The sequence below is a fragment of the Protopterus annectens genome, chromosome 8.part0, assembly GCF_019279795.1.
Source record: "Protopterus annectens isolate FY-2018-M chromosome 8.part0, PAN1.0, whole genome shotgun sequence".
Taxonomy (NCBI): domain Eukaryota; kingdom Metazoa; phylum Chordata; order Ceratodontiformes; family Protopteridae; genus Protopterus; species Protopterus annectens.
In genome coordinates this window covers 1407425161-1407442639 of record NC_056741.1, presented here as the reverse complement: position 1 = coordinate 1407442639, position 17479 = coordinate 1407425161, and the positions used below count along the sequence as shown (strand labels likewise).

The following is a 17479-nucleotide window of genomic DNA, read 5'->3' as shown; positions in this document are numbered from 1 at the left end:
GAGAGCACCCTCCAACAGCAAAGGTGCATCTGAACTGCATTCCTTCATTACTTGAACATATGTACAGGTGTTTTGCATACTATCAGAGAAGTGAAAGGTATACGCATTTGTGTGTTGGAATGATGGTTCTCTGAATCAAGGCAAGTCATGCTGTCCCTTACTCCTGGCATAAGTTTGGAATAACCGACTTGTGTATCACTTGGAAGGGATTCATGAATAGTGACCACAGCAGTTCCATCATGAATTGCACACAAATTCCCCTATGACCTTTAACAAGGTGGCACTGTTACCTTTTAAACTTATAAGTCTGGATTTCTGACTCGTAAAGGTATTCAAATCACCTAACTCTATCAGTGTGGGACAACAAAGGAAATGCGGCCTTCAGTACTTCTGTATCTTTAAGCCATGGGTCACTTGACCAGCATGTGATGATTCTTGCTGCAGAATAATGGAGGTAGAGTAAAAATCCCTATATTCAAACTTGTCCATGGTTCCTTACTTAAAATGAAACAGCAGTTTCTTGCTGGCAAAAGTTACAGTACATTCCCTCTATAGTCGTATCTCAACTAAAAAAAAAAAAAAAAAATCCTATCAGAATGCTGTTTGCCTTGCAGATTTATAATTAGACACTTGACTTCATTATACCCCTCCCAACATTCAGTTTTGAGTAGATATTTTTAGCATTGTTTACCACATGATGTAATATTTTTCCTTAAAATTCCTGAACATATGGCAGTCACTGAGATACCACAGCTCACCATGACATGATTCTGTCACTGTTCAAGATACTGGGACTTGATGTGGCCCGCGGTGGTGGTGCTGCGGTAGCGTTGTCGCCTTACAGTAAGACATTGTCTGGTTCGATTCTCAGCTAGAGCGTCTTCTGCGTGGAGACATGCGTGAATGGGCGTACCTTCGTTGAAGGTTGTGCATCAGGCCTGGCAAGCCGGTACGTAAAAAACAACTGCCAATCATTAGCGGACCGGAGTTCCACTTTGGCAACCCCTAAATGGGAAAAGCCGAAAGAAATAAACAACGTGCACAGTATCAACACTAAACTTTATTATGATCTTGACTATGCTCACTTTTGAGAAGCAGTGAAATTTCTTCACAAATATGATATAAACATCAAAATTATTATATTTAGGTCACTGCCACTTTTTCATATTTTAGTATGCTGTTTATCTTGGTGGTTGTGCTCTACTTAAAGTTCATACAGCTACATTTTTCACACTTGTACACATTAATCATGTTTTATTTGATAATCTTAATAAATGTTATACAAGAAAAGAAAAAAAAAATGTAAATTTCAGATAAATTAGTCACCCTGATGAAAGTGAGTCTGATGATGTGCGTCGCTGTACCTCGTACTGTTGCACCATCGCTCGTACACTCCAGTATGGATTTTCTATGTCGTCATCAAAGCTGCTTTTCCTGCAAAAGAACAGTAATGTGCTGTGGTGATATTATGCAAAGTAGTATACAAAACAAAAAAATACTTTTAACTACCACTTTAAGATTCTGAGATATGCAGGAAAACAGGGCACTAGATTTTTACATGCACACCTTTTTTAATACATGATCAAAAAAAATATAAGATTCTAAAGAAGTAGTAAGTTTAGATGCTGCATGACTGCATGATTCCTTTTATGCAAAAATTAGGACACACTCAGGCAAGTCAGATGCTGCAGCTGCAAGACAGTTAATTTAAGTCTGAAAAACGAGAAAATAGCAATTAGCACTGTATGTGCTTGAATAAAAGGCTGAAACCATTCCTGGATATGATCTGTTGGATTTACTTCTTTACCAAGTTACCAAACAATGACACTACCTAACCCCAGCTACAACATACTGTTCAGTTAAAAGCAACTTGGCACCTCTTGGCTGCCCTCAGGTTATTACCAGAAAGCAAGGGTTGCACAGCTGATGGCACACTGCAGAGAAGGGGGTTCTGACTGCTCAAAAGGGTGTTCCATTTTCCAAGTTCAGCCCAAGTATTTGAGAAATATTTGGATAAAGAGAAACTTGAGTTGCATCTCATCATTAATACAGCCTGATGACCTGCAAGTTACTGCACTTCTGAAACATGGCTACCCACAGTATGTTTATGCATTTATAGCTCTCTATTACTTACCTGGGCAGTATTTACTTGTGTTTATAGGGTACTGCTTTGCCTTGCTGAGGCTTTAGCCAGATGAAACAAACTGGTTGAAATTCTGACCACACAAGATTTCATTTTCTGCAGAAGGCATTGCCTCCATTACTAACCAAACTAATTCCTCAGCTGCACAGCCACAAAGAAAAATGAAAAGCCTAAAAAACTTGAATCACTGCTGATGTAAAATAGAAGACATGCTGGCAGTTATTCTATACGAAAAACAGTGATCAGAGAATCACAGATCACGGAAGTGTGCTCGATAGGCTGAGATCAAGTCCAGCTTATACTCTACCAAGAGTAGGGAAGCCCTTTACTAGAATGCAGTGTAGTACACTGCTAAATGATTTATTTGTAGAAGCTGAACTGTTCCCTTTTTTTCTAAAGACACAGTGTCATTATTTTAAACAGAAGATATTAAAAGCAAAACTGAAAAACAAAAACATGCTGGATGCACATACAGAACATGAAAAAATACATGACAGTGTATTACTTTCCATAGAGCCATCATACAATTAACCAGTTAGTTTCCTTATTTCCTGTAGATGCCACACGTATATCACAGACAAGTAACAAGCTCTACTTCAAACTTGAAGAGGAAAATAATATATATTTTTTTTAACTGTAGCAAACTGATTGATACATTTGTAGCTAACAGCTGCTACAATTTACACCATACACTCAGTGCAAAAGCCCATAGTTTTGACTGCAAGTGCAATACTGGCATTTCATTATTGGTTATGACTGAAGATTGATTGGAATCTGCAGACTTCACTCCCCAACACTTTTAGCCAAGGCTACCTGCCCCCTTCAACCCACACTTTTAGCCAAGACTACCTGCCCCCTTCAACCCACCCTATCACCATCCTAGCTATTCTATGGCTTACAGGAGACAGGTTACCTCCAAATACCTAATCAATAAGGGTCTGTCAAAAGTGCAAAACAGTAGATCACAATTGTATCACTATCTAATCCTGTCAAAACACAAACCAACAATTTAGAAAATACCTGCACTAGGGGAAGTCTGGTGGTACAACAATCAGGACTGGTGTCTCACTCCTCTGTTTTTTATAAAACATCTTTATTAAATCATTACGTTTTAAACTATAACAATGGTTAATATTAATATAAAAGAAAAACTGCAAGAGTTGTTGCTAAGCACTGCACGTCTTACTTTTAACTATTTTCATTAACGCCAGCATTACTTAAATTGCTCAGTTCCTGCCTTTTGTTAAACCTTAAAGATTATTCTGCATGTCATTTTCTCACAAAAAATACTTCTATGAAATTTGCTCCTTCCCTTTCCTAAACAACCCACTTCCATTTTTTAAATCTCCTTTACAATATCCAGAACTTTTGTAAAGTTTGGAATAGATTTTGATTTCCATTTTCTAGTAATATTTTTTGGCAGCCAATAACATTAAACTTGGTAAGGTCTTGACTTGCGTGTAGGCAATTCATAGCCTATAGCTCAGCTCAAAAGAATAATTTCCTTAGTTGTTAACATATGTTCCCCCATCATTTCTGTAAGAAGTATTCTGTGGGGAATTTTTTAAATCTGCCATCTGATTGCACTCACAAAAAACAAAAAACAAGTTTCCAAATACCTCTCTCTTCTCCATCACACCTCTTGCATTTGCTGTTTACCTGAGAAAAAATTGTCTGAGGTCTACATGTGGTATAAACATAGGTATGTAAACACTTCCATGCAAAACCCTAAACCGTCTGATCATTGTGACATACTTGGGAATCTTAGAAAATTCCTGCCATTGTCCCCATACAAAATGCCTTTCCATTCTCTTTTTCCAATCTTTTCTAACTTCCTTTCATTGATTCTTGTATGCCCCACTAATTATCCCTTTTTAATAATACCTTCTGTAATGTACTCAACTCAAAGTAGCATATCAGAGCTGGCTTTTTACCTGTCAGTCCTGTAATTCATTTCTTTTTGATGATATTCTGCCATCAATCCCTGATAAGAAAGTCAGTCTCCAACATGCAGTCTAAACTTCTGTTTAGCCTCAACTTGTTCCACCACATTTCCCTGCAAAATTGTCTGCAATACTTTGACTTTTTTAATTTCCTCCAGTAAATTCAGGCCCTCTCTTGCCCATTTTCTACAGTCCTACTTGCAGACATACCTTTACATTTTTTCTCCATCCCCTCACTTTCTTAGTTCTTAAAATACTCTGCTATTTTGTGGTGTAATAATTTGTGTGATTGTTAACATTTTCCTTATGGACTTGTATCCAAACTCCAGGTCTCTATTTATCCATTTAACTCTCTCCATTTCATCATCATCATCTTCCATGTATGAGCCTTAATTGAGTAGCTCTAAGTAACTTTTCAAATCAGGTTAACGTAAACTACCTTGTTCTATGGGGAGAATCAGCTTATCCCACTTAACACTTGCCATATTTCTCTCCCAAATAAATAAATATTCACCTCTTTATTATCTTACACAGCTTTTTCCTCTAGATGATAAAAATGTACCTGCCCTGTACATAAAATTAAAGGTACTAAAATTGTCACTTTTATCTTACTATTCATATCCATAATCAGGGCGGCTGTGGTGGTGCAGCGGTTAGCGTTGCCGCCTCACACCAAGAGGTTCTCCAGTTCGATCCTCGGCTGGGATGTCTTCTGTGCACAGTCTGTATGCCCTCCCTGTGGCCATATGGCTTTCCTCCGGGTGGTCTGGTTTCCTCCCACATCCCAAAGACATGCTGTAGGTGGATTGGACACTTGAAATTGGCCCTAAGCGTGAGTGCATGCATGTGTGTGCCTTCTGTGCTGGCAACTCGACACCGTAAAACTCCACTGCCAGTCATGAGCAGACAAGGTGATCCACTGTGGCGACCCCTAACCAGGAAAAGCCGAAAGAAGAAAAAGAAGAATTCATATCCATTCATACCTATAATCAAGAACCTTCAACTTCTCAGTTTTTGAATTAATTTTTTAGTCTCTTCCCATGTATCCTTAGCTGCCATAAAATAATATTTTTAATTCATGCCCCAAATACTTAATTATTATCAGTCCCCATAAATGTGGGTATTTCTGAACTATTTCATATGTAGGCACACAGTTTACTGCTATAGCCTTTGTTTTTTTTTTTCCATTCGTTTTATATCATAAAAAGGTCTGACACTGTCTCAAAATGTTGCACAGCACTGAAAGTCCTTTATGGATTTATCAAGTACAAAATAATGTCTGCAAATAAAGCTAACATTTCATGATTACCATACCTGTTATATTCTTGAATCTAAGTCCATTACATTCTTTCTAAATATAAAAGCAAATAAGATAGGGGGAAAAAGTACACCCTTGCCTCTGTTCAAACACAGCTTGTTCAGACAGGAACCCTCCCACATTAATTCTTGTCTCTGGCCTATCGTATATCTTAATTAAACCTATTATTCTGTCAGGGAATGCTAATGCTTCCATTGCCATATTCACAAAATCCTAGCAGTCTCTACTGCATGTTTTCTCAGCATCAATATCCACCAATAATTGTGGTAGATTTCTTACATTCTGCTTACCTTTGTATTTTCATTGTTCTATTAATGTCTAATATTTGCCTCCCCTCCCCAAAACAAAACTGACTCATATCTATCGATTTTGACAACATCTTTGCCATTCTCTTATCTAGTAAAGACATCAAGATTTTATAATCTTGGTTTAAAACTGAAATAGGTCTTTATAAAGCTGGGTCTGGGGGGGGGGGGGTCTTTGTTCCCTTTGGGTAATACAGCCACCACAGCTTTCTTCCAAGGTGCTGTTGCCCCCCCCCCCAACAAACTTTTAAAATACCTTTAAAAAATGACTTCCAGATCTTTATCTGTTTCTTACCTTCTAACTTCCCAAACATCCACAGGATTACCATCACTTCCTTGAGACTTCCCTACTGATTGATAATTACCATTTAAATTTCACCTCTTCTTGTCTTTAAGTACTAATCGCTGAGCCTCATCTTCCTCTAAACTTGACATAATTAAAGTGTCCAGAAATATTTCTATTTTTGCATTTTCTTGGTTTCCATATTCCTCTGCTTTATACAAAGTTTCACAAACTTCTGAAATATCTCTAATATCTGCATAGGATATATACGGCTATTTTTCTTGTCATCAGCTCCCTAAGTTTGACAACAACCCGTTCTATTTTCTGTTGCTTAAGTTATCATGCTAAAAGGTTTTGGGGTCTGGAACTGTCAAACAGTTGCTTAAGAGCAGCCTTTCTAATGTCATGCATATTACCCAAATACTCTCCTATTTTCCTTATAGGACTCTGCTGTTGCTGCTTCTCTTTTTCTATTAATTCCCCATATTCTGCAATAATTTAACCTTTGTTGGCCCCTATAAATCTTATTACTACCTTCCCATATATCCTTCATTTCTATCCTATTTTTAAATTCCATTTTCATTTTATCCCTCTCGCTAACTATATTCTGAAGAAATTTCCATCTTTCCTGATATCTGTAATAATTTTCACTACCCATTCCTTAAACTCTTCTCTGTGTAACAAGTAGGACCCCCAATGTCTCATTTTTTACTTCACATCATCTTATTGTTATCAGTTCAGGATTTGAAATAGTTATTGGATGTGTGCCAAGCTTTCAATTAAATTCAGATAATTCTCTGAAATATACATTCTATCCAATCTAGCCCAGGTTTTTGTACCTTAGGGGAATAATACGCAAATTCTGTCTGATTTACTGATACAATAGTGCTTATTAATATAGCTCTGTTTATACTGTACAATAATGCTGATTAATATATATCTGTTTTTACCTCTCTGAATTCATCTGACAACCAACTAAATACCTGTTTTTATGTACATATTCTGTACATATTACTGTAATCAAACCAACTAGATTCCTGCTGTTATGTATATATTACTGTAATCAAACCAACTAAATTCCTGCTTTTATGTATATATTCTTTATATATTACTGTAGTCACTATGTGTAACACTGTTTCTACTTCTGTACCAATTAATGTTTACATTTTTTTTGTATCTATGTTCTTGTCGGAGCTTTTCTCCTGGGGTCTACCACTGAAAATGGCCTCTTTTAGGGCCAGTGGACTTTCCCAGTAAACAAATGCAATAAATAAAATAAAATAAATAAATAAATAAACAGATGTCCTTATACTGAATTCAAGTCTTCCATGCAAAATATACTTGTATATTTCTTTTTTCAGAAATATACCCTCATTTGCTGTACTGTCTCTTCTAGGTCCTCCTGATACATCCTCACTATTGCAAATCAAGTTTCAGCCCCCACTCATAAATAATAATCTTTGGTGAAAACTGATTATTTATCCCAAAGTTTTTTAAGAGCCATATTAGCAGTTTTTTTGTGGAATATAAAAACTTCACTGTCATCTTCACCCTTACCAATAGCCCATTACTAACACAATTCTACTACTACTGTCTCTTTATAACTAAAGAAGACCCTCTAGCAAAATCAGAATTTACTTGCCTTTTCTTTCCTTTGTTCCTCATATTATACTGTGTCCATCCTGGAATGTAATCAGGTAGCATATTTTAAAAATTCCCTACAGAATACTTTGGCAGAAATGCTGAGGGAACAAATGTTTATAACTAAGGAAATTATTTTTTAATATAAAGCAGTACACTCTACCTTTTGTCTACATCTGTAAGGTCATTTATATTCCATGATAATATAAATAGATTAGGCATTATGACAGTAAGCTATTACTTGCACCTATTATAAATGGCAGTTCTTTTTAATGTGCATTTACAACTTTTGGCTTACATGCACACACTAATGTTTGGCAGACTGAACTTTTATGAATTTCCTCCATCTCATTTCCATTTGAACCTCTACCACATTTAAAGACTTGCTGATTAAATAAAAACCTGTGAACAAAAACTAAAAAATGCAGAACCTTCATCCTATTTTAACTTAGAATAAACATACAAATCTATGCATATCTTCAGTAAATGAAGAATACCCCACTGGATAGGATGAGTTGCCCCAAATCAATGGCTGCACCCGCAGGCACTACCTAATTTAAAATTAAGGCTACCCATGCTAAAAGCACATGTTACAGCCTGATTGCTATCTTTGTTGTTCACCTCCCAGATGTTAACAACAGCTGGCATGTTTTCAGTAAACATTAACTTTTAGCCACAAGAAAAAGTACACTGGACACCTTTAAATAAACATAATTGTGCATTGTTTTATTAAATGCATTAATGCATTAAGACTGCTGGAGAGCCTACTACATTGTATTCACTTCCCACAGTTTCAAACTTTAATTTTCACTGAACTGTTTGCCATTGTACCTTTAAATGTTACATTTCTCTCAGCAAAGAGATGAGCTCAGAATTCTCAAGATTAACTGCTTGGGCCTACAGACAGCTTCCTTACAAGGAGTACACATAAATGAGAAAAACAGATAATGACTTTCAGATGCATGAAAGAATCTTTGTAAATTTCACTCGGGGAAACAGTGCACAAATTCCTGGCCACCTGTCTGCACCTGCAGACTTCTTGTCTCTCACTAACAGCATTTGCTAATGGAAAAAAATGGTAATAACTTTGCAGATGAAAGAAACTTAACATTTTCCTTGCCTTTCATCGTGTTGTCCTATTTTTCAAACCTATTTGCTTTAAAATATAGTGTAGCTTAAGCCAAGGACATTAATCTAGATATTTACACATGTAAAATGGGAAATTACTATCTTAATTATAGGTATAGCAATACACATTTACACTCCATTTCCCACCCCAGCAGCACAAGATCACAATATATGAGCTTTAACTTGCTTCTGACCAGCCTTTATTATCTTGTTTATCATGTATAATCCTGTACATCTTATAGCTAAGAAACAGTACTGACTTGCTTTAATTTATAGCAGTCAGTGATAACACCCCACCACACATTTAAAATATACCTGACTGCATACATTAAAAAAACTGTTTTACAATACAACATGCAACTTATATATTTTATAAAAATATTGACAACAAAGCTGTTTAACTTGGTTACCTCTTCATTCCCTTCAGTGCCATTCTAAACATTGACATAAAATGGGGTATATGCTTTTCATTTCACACAAAAGTTTATCAAAGCCAACAAAATTCCAGTCCTTCTCATCCACATTTTTTGCAAAGCTATATTTCACGTTTATTCCAATATCCAAAGGGATTGATACTTTATAGTCTTCCCTTTATTCATTAATTTATGTTACTGTTTTTTTGTTTTCCAACACCAGTCTCTGGCTCAAATCCAAAGTACTCCTTAGGTTCATTCATAGGTTCTTACTAGAGTATTGACCCTGGAAGTGCTTTACAAATCTAGTCACGCATTCCCATGAATTTTTTGCCCTTGTACTTTAAACAGGAAATACCCCAAAGCAGTGGAGTATTTACATGTTACTCCTTTCCATCAGGAACAAGAGTCCTACTCCAGGGATGAATTTATGATTTCCCATCCATTTGTCCAGATTGTTTGAAAAATGTAAGAGAAGTACTTTGTTTTTATGCAGACAGGGAAACTATTTCAAAGAAGCAGAAAACTCTGATACATATACAATCTCTGTTTATGCTGTAGAACAGATTAAGGTCTCTTGAGCAGAATTTTATGACACCACTGGACTTGCAAATGTGTAGTCTGAGAAGAAAAGATCTGTTTTGTATGAAAGGTGGAGAGAATTTCTCAGCAGCCTATATGATACCAAGAATAGAAATGTGGCTTTGAGACAATAAGTGCAGTTCTTATGATTTAGACTCTTGATTTTCTTGATGAAAAAATGCTGTAGCATTGAAGTTGTCAACTGTGTGGAGAGTACATGCCAAAGAGGGCACTGTACTCAATAATCGGCCTAATAAGTGTTCCTCAAGGAAAAACAAACCTGTTTGGTGGACATCCTCTATCAAAAGGAAGAAACTGTTGTCCGAGGGTAAAAAGGAACACATTCCAAATTGGAAAAAATCCTTCAGTCTCAAATGCAAATCACATCACTAGTGAAAACCTCCAGAGCTAATTATGAATTGAAACTAGCCTCCGAAACAAAGGGAAACCACAAAGCCTTCTTCAGTTATGTCAGAAAACTCCATGGCAAGGCCCAGGTTTGTTCCGAATTAGTACTTAACAGTATTACTTACACTGATCCTGTTAAATTCGCCAACCTGCTAGCAGACAGGTTCAGTGCAAACTCCTCTCCCCAAAGGCCCTTTTGACAGCCCCGATACTTGTCCTGCACCGAATATCTCCATAGATCAAGTGTTAAAGGCCCTATCCAAGGCAAAGAACACAGGTTACACAGGACCTGATAGTATCCCTGGCTGTATTCTGCATAATCTCCAGCAAGAACTGGCTTTACCATTGAGCACCCTATTCAACCACAGCCTAAGTACAGGCTTCATTCCAGCAGAGTGGAGAACTGCCATTCTCATCCCCTTGCACAAAGATTGTGCCACTACTAACCCGGGAAACTATCACCCCATTGGTTGACAAGTCTGATCTGTAAAGCCATGGCGTGTATTATGGATCTCATAAACAAGGACATAGGCAATCTCTAAGCAACTGATCCCACTCAGTTCGGATTCGTCAAAGGCAGACCTTGCCTGTTGAACCCTGGTTGACTTCTTTGAGACTGTCACCAAGGACCTGGATGAGGGAAAGTCAGTACATACAGCTTACCTTGACTTAGCCGAGGCTTTTGACACAATCCCTCACTCGGGCATCATCAAAAAGTTAACACAACTTGGCTTAAATCCTTATCTTATCAGGTGGGTTGCCATCTGGACAAAGCCCAACATAATCGGGAACAAAAGCCCAAAATGAGGACACCAATTTAGACATTTGCTGGAATAACAGAATTTGTGGTAGCATGCATTTTCTGAAGGATATGAAGTCCAAAACTCAAATATATGTCATGATTTTAGACAATCCCAGTGATTTGTCAAAAACGCACAATTTTTATGAGGAACAGACCAAAAATGTGTGGCAAAAATATGGATATTCTGCAGAAATTTGTAGAGTTGAGAGGCATGCCTCAAGGTTAAAATAGGTGCCTACACCTCCAGTAGCAGACCTGTTACTCCTAGTTGGAGTGAAGTCTAACTGGTCCAGAGAGTTTATATATTTTTTTCTATTATATTTTTTATTGTTTTCCAGAATAAGTTACACTGTTTAAGATAACACAGATATTACAATATATAAATCCTGCTACATAGATATTACAGAAAGTTTGAAATAGAAGACAATTACAATGATAATATAACAACCATAAAACATAACTATTTACAAAGATGTCTAATCATTTTGAAAGAAATTATTGCATGTAATATAAATCATTTCAAATCAATTAGAGATGTTATCCATTTTCTCCAGGGTTTCCATTACTATTATCCAAGTATTCAGGTATGATGTAATTCTGTTAGTTCTTTTTTTTTACAGTCTTCATGTCCATTTGGCTAACGGTCATGGTAAGATTTTTAAATTCCTTTAATGTAGGAGAAGTATGTTTTTTTCCAATTAATGGTAATTATCTTTCTGGCTATAGACAACAGAGTCCATAGAACTGATAATCTATTTCTTGTAATAGTTTGGTATAAGTGAGTTGAATAAAACCAGTGTTTTAGTTAATTTAAAGTTGTCATTAAATATAGTTTGAAAGAAAGAGTTTATATTGTTCCACTAGTTTTCTAACTTTATACAGTCATAGATTACATGTTCCCAATTTGCTTTTAATTTCCTTTCACATCTCCAACAGCTATCTTGTTTATCAAACATTAAAGCTAATTTATGTGGAGTATAAAAACTTATATGAATCTCCATGAAGAGAGACAGATTATATTGATTAAGTTCAGAAATCTCTGTGCACAAGTTCGACAATGTATAAATCTCCCAGTTTGTGGAGGCAGAGTTGAAGTCTCCCAGGAGAACAATGCCTGGTTTAATACAAAGGGACAAGAACAAATGACCAGCATCCGAATAAAAACCACAATAATATGTATAAGTATTAAGTCCATCGTTTTTTTACTATATGTTTTTGACAATTAATACTTATACATATTATTGTGGTTTTTATTTTTCATTTTTTATTTTTTTACTTTATTCTCAAGTCAACTTTGAAAGTTATTTTAAAATATTGTTTGAGTGTATTCAGTCCACTTTAAGTAAGATGGATGTTAATTAATTAATTAAGTAATGATGTCATGATTTGCTTCTTTTAAAAGCTTGCATGGGTTGAATTGTTCAATACTATTCTGAAGAAGTCTGAATAAAGATGAAACCTAGGTCAATTCAGTTGTGGTGGTTGATGGTGTCTTGCAGATTCGGGTGATGGTCATTTGTTCTTGTTTATTTTTGGTTTTATTTGTTCAAATGGAGGTTAATACATAGGGACTCCATACCTGGCTCAGCATGAGTTATGGGTCAAAGGGAACACAAATGGGGTATTGTAGTTAGCTATGCTGTGATAAGGAGTTTTCTTCATAGTAATTTGGATGTGGAGGAGCTCAAGGTTGTTATCTTCTCTAATGAGTCTGGAGGTAAGATTAATTTTTTTTAAGAATATAGACACATCTCCACCTTTAGTGCATTCATGTAATGCAGTGGGTTTGTAGGACTCATAAACATTGAAGCCCTGCACTGAAGGAGCACTTTCACTGGTCTTGAACCAGGTATCTGTGGCAATGCATACATCCATGGTTTCCAGGGTAAGCAGGGCCTGCAAGGTGTGATGGTTTTGCTTAGACTCCTAGCATAGAGCATCACTACCTTAATGCTGTTTGAATTATGTTTAATTATACTGGAAGCTTTAGAAGACTGATACTACCTAAAAAAAAAAACGAAAACACTATGGTTTTGATCTATATAAGCCTTAGGAGGAATAGATGTGGCCCATCCCTGAAAATACAGTTAGACTGTCTACCATCTCTTCACGGATTGATACATACTACACCTCCCCCTTTGTATGACATCAGAAGCTAAGCCAATTATTCAAATCAATCACCTTTTGTTCAAAATGCTGCATCATTCTTGGTGAAGGTAGAATACTGTTCAAGGTTAGGTTAATACCTGCCTGAGACATACATTCTGAGAGCTCTACCATGTGTTAACACAGTCCAGACAGGTATGTCTCAAGTCATTTACACCCATATGTACAATGACTGTAGCATATGTGTGCTTGCGGTGCAAGGACTTGAGTGTATGTGGGATGTGGCAAATCCTGGCACTTAAGAGGCAACTAACTGTGACTCTCTGCTTGCAAGCTTGGTGCATGGTGCATTGATGTGTCTCACTATAGAGTCACCTTATGGGCTTTTGAATTAAATCAGTGTGGCTCTTGGATGTACATTTCCTGATGGGTACTGTCTTAGAGTCTGTGTAAGTTGCTGGGGATACTTGTTTCTTGGGTTACATTTAGGAGGTCTTTGTGGTTTAGACAGGTTACTTTTAAGAGCACTTGCATAATTACGACTGTTTGGTTTGAGCTGTGTGTAATTACTTTAATGTAGTGTTATGTGGTACTGACAACTTGCTTATCTGTATTGGCTATGTACGAGAGTTTTGCCTTCAATAACATTATAACCACAGCCCTCACATACTGTGTCAGTTTACTTAAGTAGTAGGCAGTTGTCAGCAAACAAGAGACAAATGTTACATTGTTTCAGAATGTCCATTTCAACCAATATAGCTGCAGAGACAGATGGGATGTGCATATCCATGGCTCTAGATGCTTACTAGAGTGAACTAAAAAAGGGGTCTATATTATATCATCGAACGCTTAAAAAAGCGAACGCTGATTGATCGACCTAATTTATGTGAAAGCTTACAACCTCGAACTGTCAGATCAGCGATTTTTTTCCCTGGGAAAAAAATTGCTGATCCAAAACACATACACACAACACAAGCACACCAAACAAACAGAAATCCACACACATACACCTAAAATCTGATACCTAACCCTACACTAAACTATGCACACACCACTAACTACCCACTTACCTTAACCCAAACCCTAACCCTAAGGTCCGTCACTATCGCACATTCACCTCACCCGCTCCCTAACCCTAACTCACTTAAATCCGCCCTAACCCTCATGTCCACTCAATTGCACACACACCTAACCCGAGCCCTAACCCTAACACACCTAAATCACCCTAACACTCACATCCACACAATCGCACACTTACCAGAATCCGACCAGTAACTTTCCACCATAACACTGAAAATACCGAAGCAACAGAAACGGACAACCAAATTCTTTCCCTAGGAAAAAATCTGAGTTTCTGCTGCTTCGATATTTTGCAGTTTCGCGAAAATAAGTTAGATCAATCAGCGTTCGCTTTTTTAAGCGTTCGAGGATATAATATAGACCCTAAAAAAGGGGGTGATTACTGTCTAGGAGGTTTGCAGTTGATTTACTAGAGTGCTGTCTGTCTGAAAGAAAGAAAGAATAGTTGTGTAAAATCTTACCATAACCATAGATGTCCCTCTCTTCCATGTTGTAGTATTCATAACCTTTGAGTTAGTGTCTGCTTAGCGACCCGAATGTCCGGTCAGTATACAAACGCTTTAGTCACTGCAAGGTACATGGGAGGTCTGATGTTGGCAGTAGGGTGCATGAGCCATAAAAGTGACGTCTGCACGAACCTTCCTCAGAACTGAATGCCCTAGTTGGATCCCAGTCTAGGATAGCTGAACAAGTCCTAAGTTATCCAGCAAACTTATTCAGGGGGTATGAAGGTGGGATAGAATACTGTGACATGGAAGAGAGGGACATCTATGGTTATGGTAAAGTTTTACACAACTATTCGTTGTCCTTTTCTTCTCATGTTGCTGTATTTATAACCTTTGGGTGAATGCCATAGCTCAAAGGGAAGAAGAAGACGAAGAGGGTAGTTTGGAACTATTCTCCAAAAACCATGCATGATTGCCCTAGCAAAACCTGTTCCAGATCTGGAGATGTGGTCCAGTTTGTAGTGTTTGGTGAAGGCATGGACAGATGTCCAGGTATCTGTTTCTAGAATAGAAGCAGTGTCCAGCCCTTTGAAGAAGGCTCCAGATGAGGCCATGGCTCTAGTAGAACTGGCTTTAATCTTATTGTTCACGTGTTTACCATGGTAGGTGTAACAGAAGGAGATGGCTTTGGAAATCCAGCTAGAAACAGTCTGATTTGTCACCACTTTACCCAGAGCCCTGGGGTGAAAGGAGACAAATAGTTGCTCTGATTTCCTAAGGGATTTGGTCTCGTCTAGATAGAATCTAAGTTGTTTGTGAAAGTCAAGGGAATGCAGGACTCTCACTGTCATTCTGAGGTTGTGGAAAAAAGGCGCAGAGGTGGATACATTGGTTAAGGGACAGCACTTTGACCACTTTGGGCATGAAGGATGGGTTAGTCTGTAGGGTTACCCTATACTTGTGGAAGATTAAAAAGGGTGTGGATGACCATAAGGGCCTGGAGCCACTGAAATAGCAGCAAGGTAGGCCTTAACAGAAGAGTATGCCAACCCTGCCTGCAGCAATTCACACAGACAGGACAGAACTAAAGGGACTTCTCCTTGAAAATTGTCTAGCTGTCTTTTAACACAACTTTTTCCATTTGGACAGGTAGGATCTCCTAGTATTGGGTTTCCTAGCCTCCTGCAGGACATTAAGCACGTACTCAGTGTAAAGGCGTCTGAAAGGGATCAAAAGCCTATCACCCACAGGGTTAGGTTCAGAGATTCCAAGTGGCGGTGGATTAGGGAACCCTTGTTCTGTGTGAGTAGGTTCACTTTGTGAGGTAACTTGTGATGATTCCCTCTGGCTAAATGATGAAGAAGGGAGAACCAATGCTGTCTTGTCCAAAATAGGAGTCACCAACAAGATTTTTGGTTTGTCTTGAATTTTCAGTAGGACGTTTTGTAAGAGTGGGAAGGGGAGGAATGCATAGAGAAACACCCACTTCCATGAGATAGAGAAGGCATCTGTTGCCCTCGCTAGAGGGTTGGGTATCCTGGTACAAAACTGAGGAAGATGACTGGTCAGAGGGGAGGCAAACAGATCTGTTTGTGGCATACCCCACCTGTGGACTATGTCCAGAAACACAACCCTGCTTAGCATCCACTTGTGGGATGGTGACATGGACCTGCTCAAGGTGTCTGCCTGAGTGTTCTGAGATGAGGGAATGTAGACCACGTGTAGGATGACTCTATGATGGACCGCCAATTCCCAGGCCTGGAGTGCAAGCTGCATAGCAAGTAAGATCTTGCTCCCTCCTGTTTGTTCACATACCACAGAACAGTAGTGTTGTCTGTGAACACCTTCAGGGGCCCTTGCTTCAGATTGTTTTGGAAGCCCCTCGGTGCAAAGATGAGGGCCCTCTCATCTCTTTGATGTTGATGTGTTTCCTCTTGAAGGGGATTGTCCATGTGCCTTGCACCTTCAAGCTGGTCATAGCAGCCCCCCAAGCCAGGTCTGAAGAATCTGTGTAGCTCTCCTGGACTGGAGTGAGGGGTTGAAAGGGTAGTCCTGGGTTGAGTGAGACTTGATCCATCAACCAAAGGCTCTCCTTCCTTAAGCATGGTAAGAAGGGGATGGAATGGTCCAAGGGCTGGTTGTTTTGGGTCCATGTGGACCTCTGATACCACTGAAGTTTCCTCATATAGCGTCCTGTGAGTGGTAACATGGGGACAGTAGAGGCTATACGCACCAGGAGTCTGAGAAATTCTGTTGCTGACATAGCAGGGGTGTTGAGGACAGACAGTAGGTATTCCTTCAGGCTTTCCATTCTTTTGGGGTGGGAGGAATGCCCTCATAACATCCATCCTGATTCTGCAGCCCAGGAAACCATGGTCCTGGGAGGGGTTTAGGTTGGATTTGGGGAAAGTGATAGTGAAACCCAAGGACTGCAGAAAGTACAGTTGTGTACACTTACCATAAATGTAGACGTTTGAGTGTATTCAATGTTGCACTCATCACATTTGGGTTATCTGCTTGCAATAGCCCTCAGTCGGCCTGATTATCAAAGTCTTAGGTCCTGCGTCCATTGCTGTCTCATCTTCCATAACGTCAGGTAGTCAGTGGTATAAAGCATGCAGCCGATGCCATTACATTAGTTTTTCTTGCCCCAGGTGTCAGGTGCCCCTAATGGGAAGCAATTAAATATAATATATACAAGGTTATGCCTGCAACAAAAAAGCATATACACCAAAAAGCTTTTAAGCATAGTGAAAAGGAATAGAGGAATAGCCAAGAGAAGTCAGGGGGCTTGAGGGAGGGTAACCAGGACTGCAACAGTGAATACACTCAAACATCTACATTTATGGTAGGTGTACACACCTGTACTATGTTCTTTGTG

General features: G+C 38.3%; 1 protein-coding gene across 2 annotated transcripts in view; it reads right to left on the bottom strand.

Annotated features, from left to right (window-relative positions):
• Positions 1-17479, bottom strand: part of DIXDC1 (DIX domain containing 1) — a 1310681-nt gene that overhangs the window by 604283 nt on the left and 688919 nt on the right. For both annotated transcript variants that reach the window (XM_044081011.1, XM_044081010.1), the window contains one exon: positions 1327-1434. In XM_044081011.1, coding sequence (XP_043936946.1) covers positions 1327-1434 — 108 coding nt within the window. The remainder of the gene's footprint in view (positions 1-1326; positions 1435-17479) is intronic.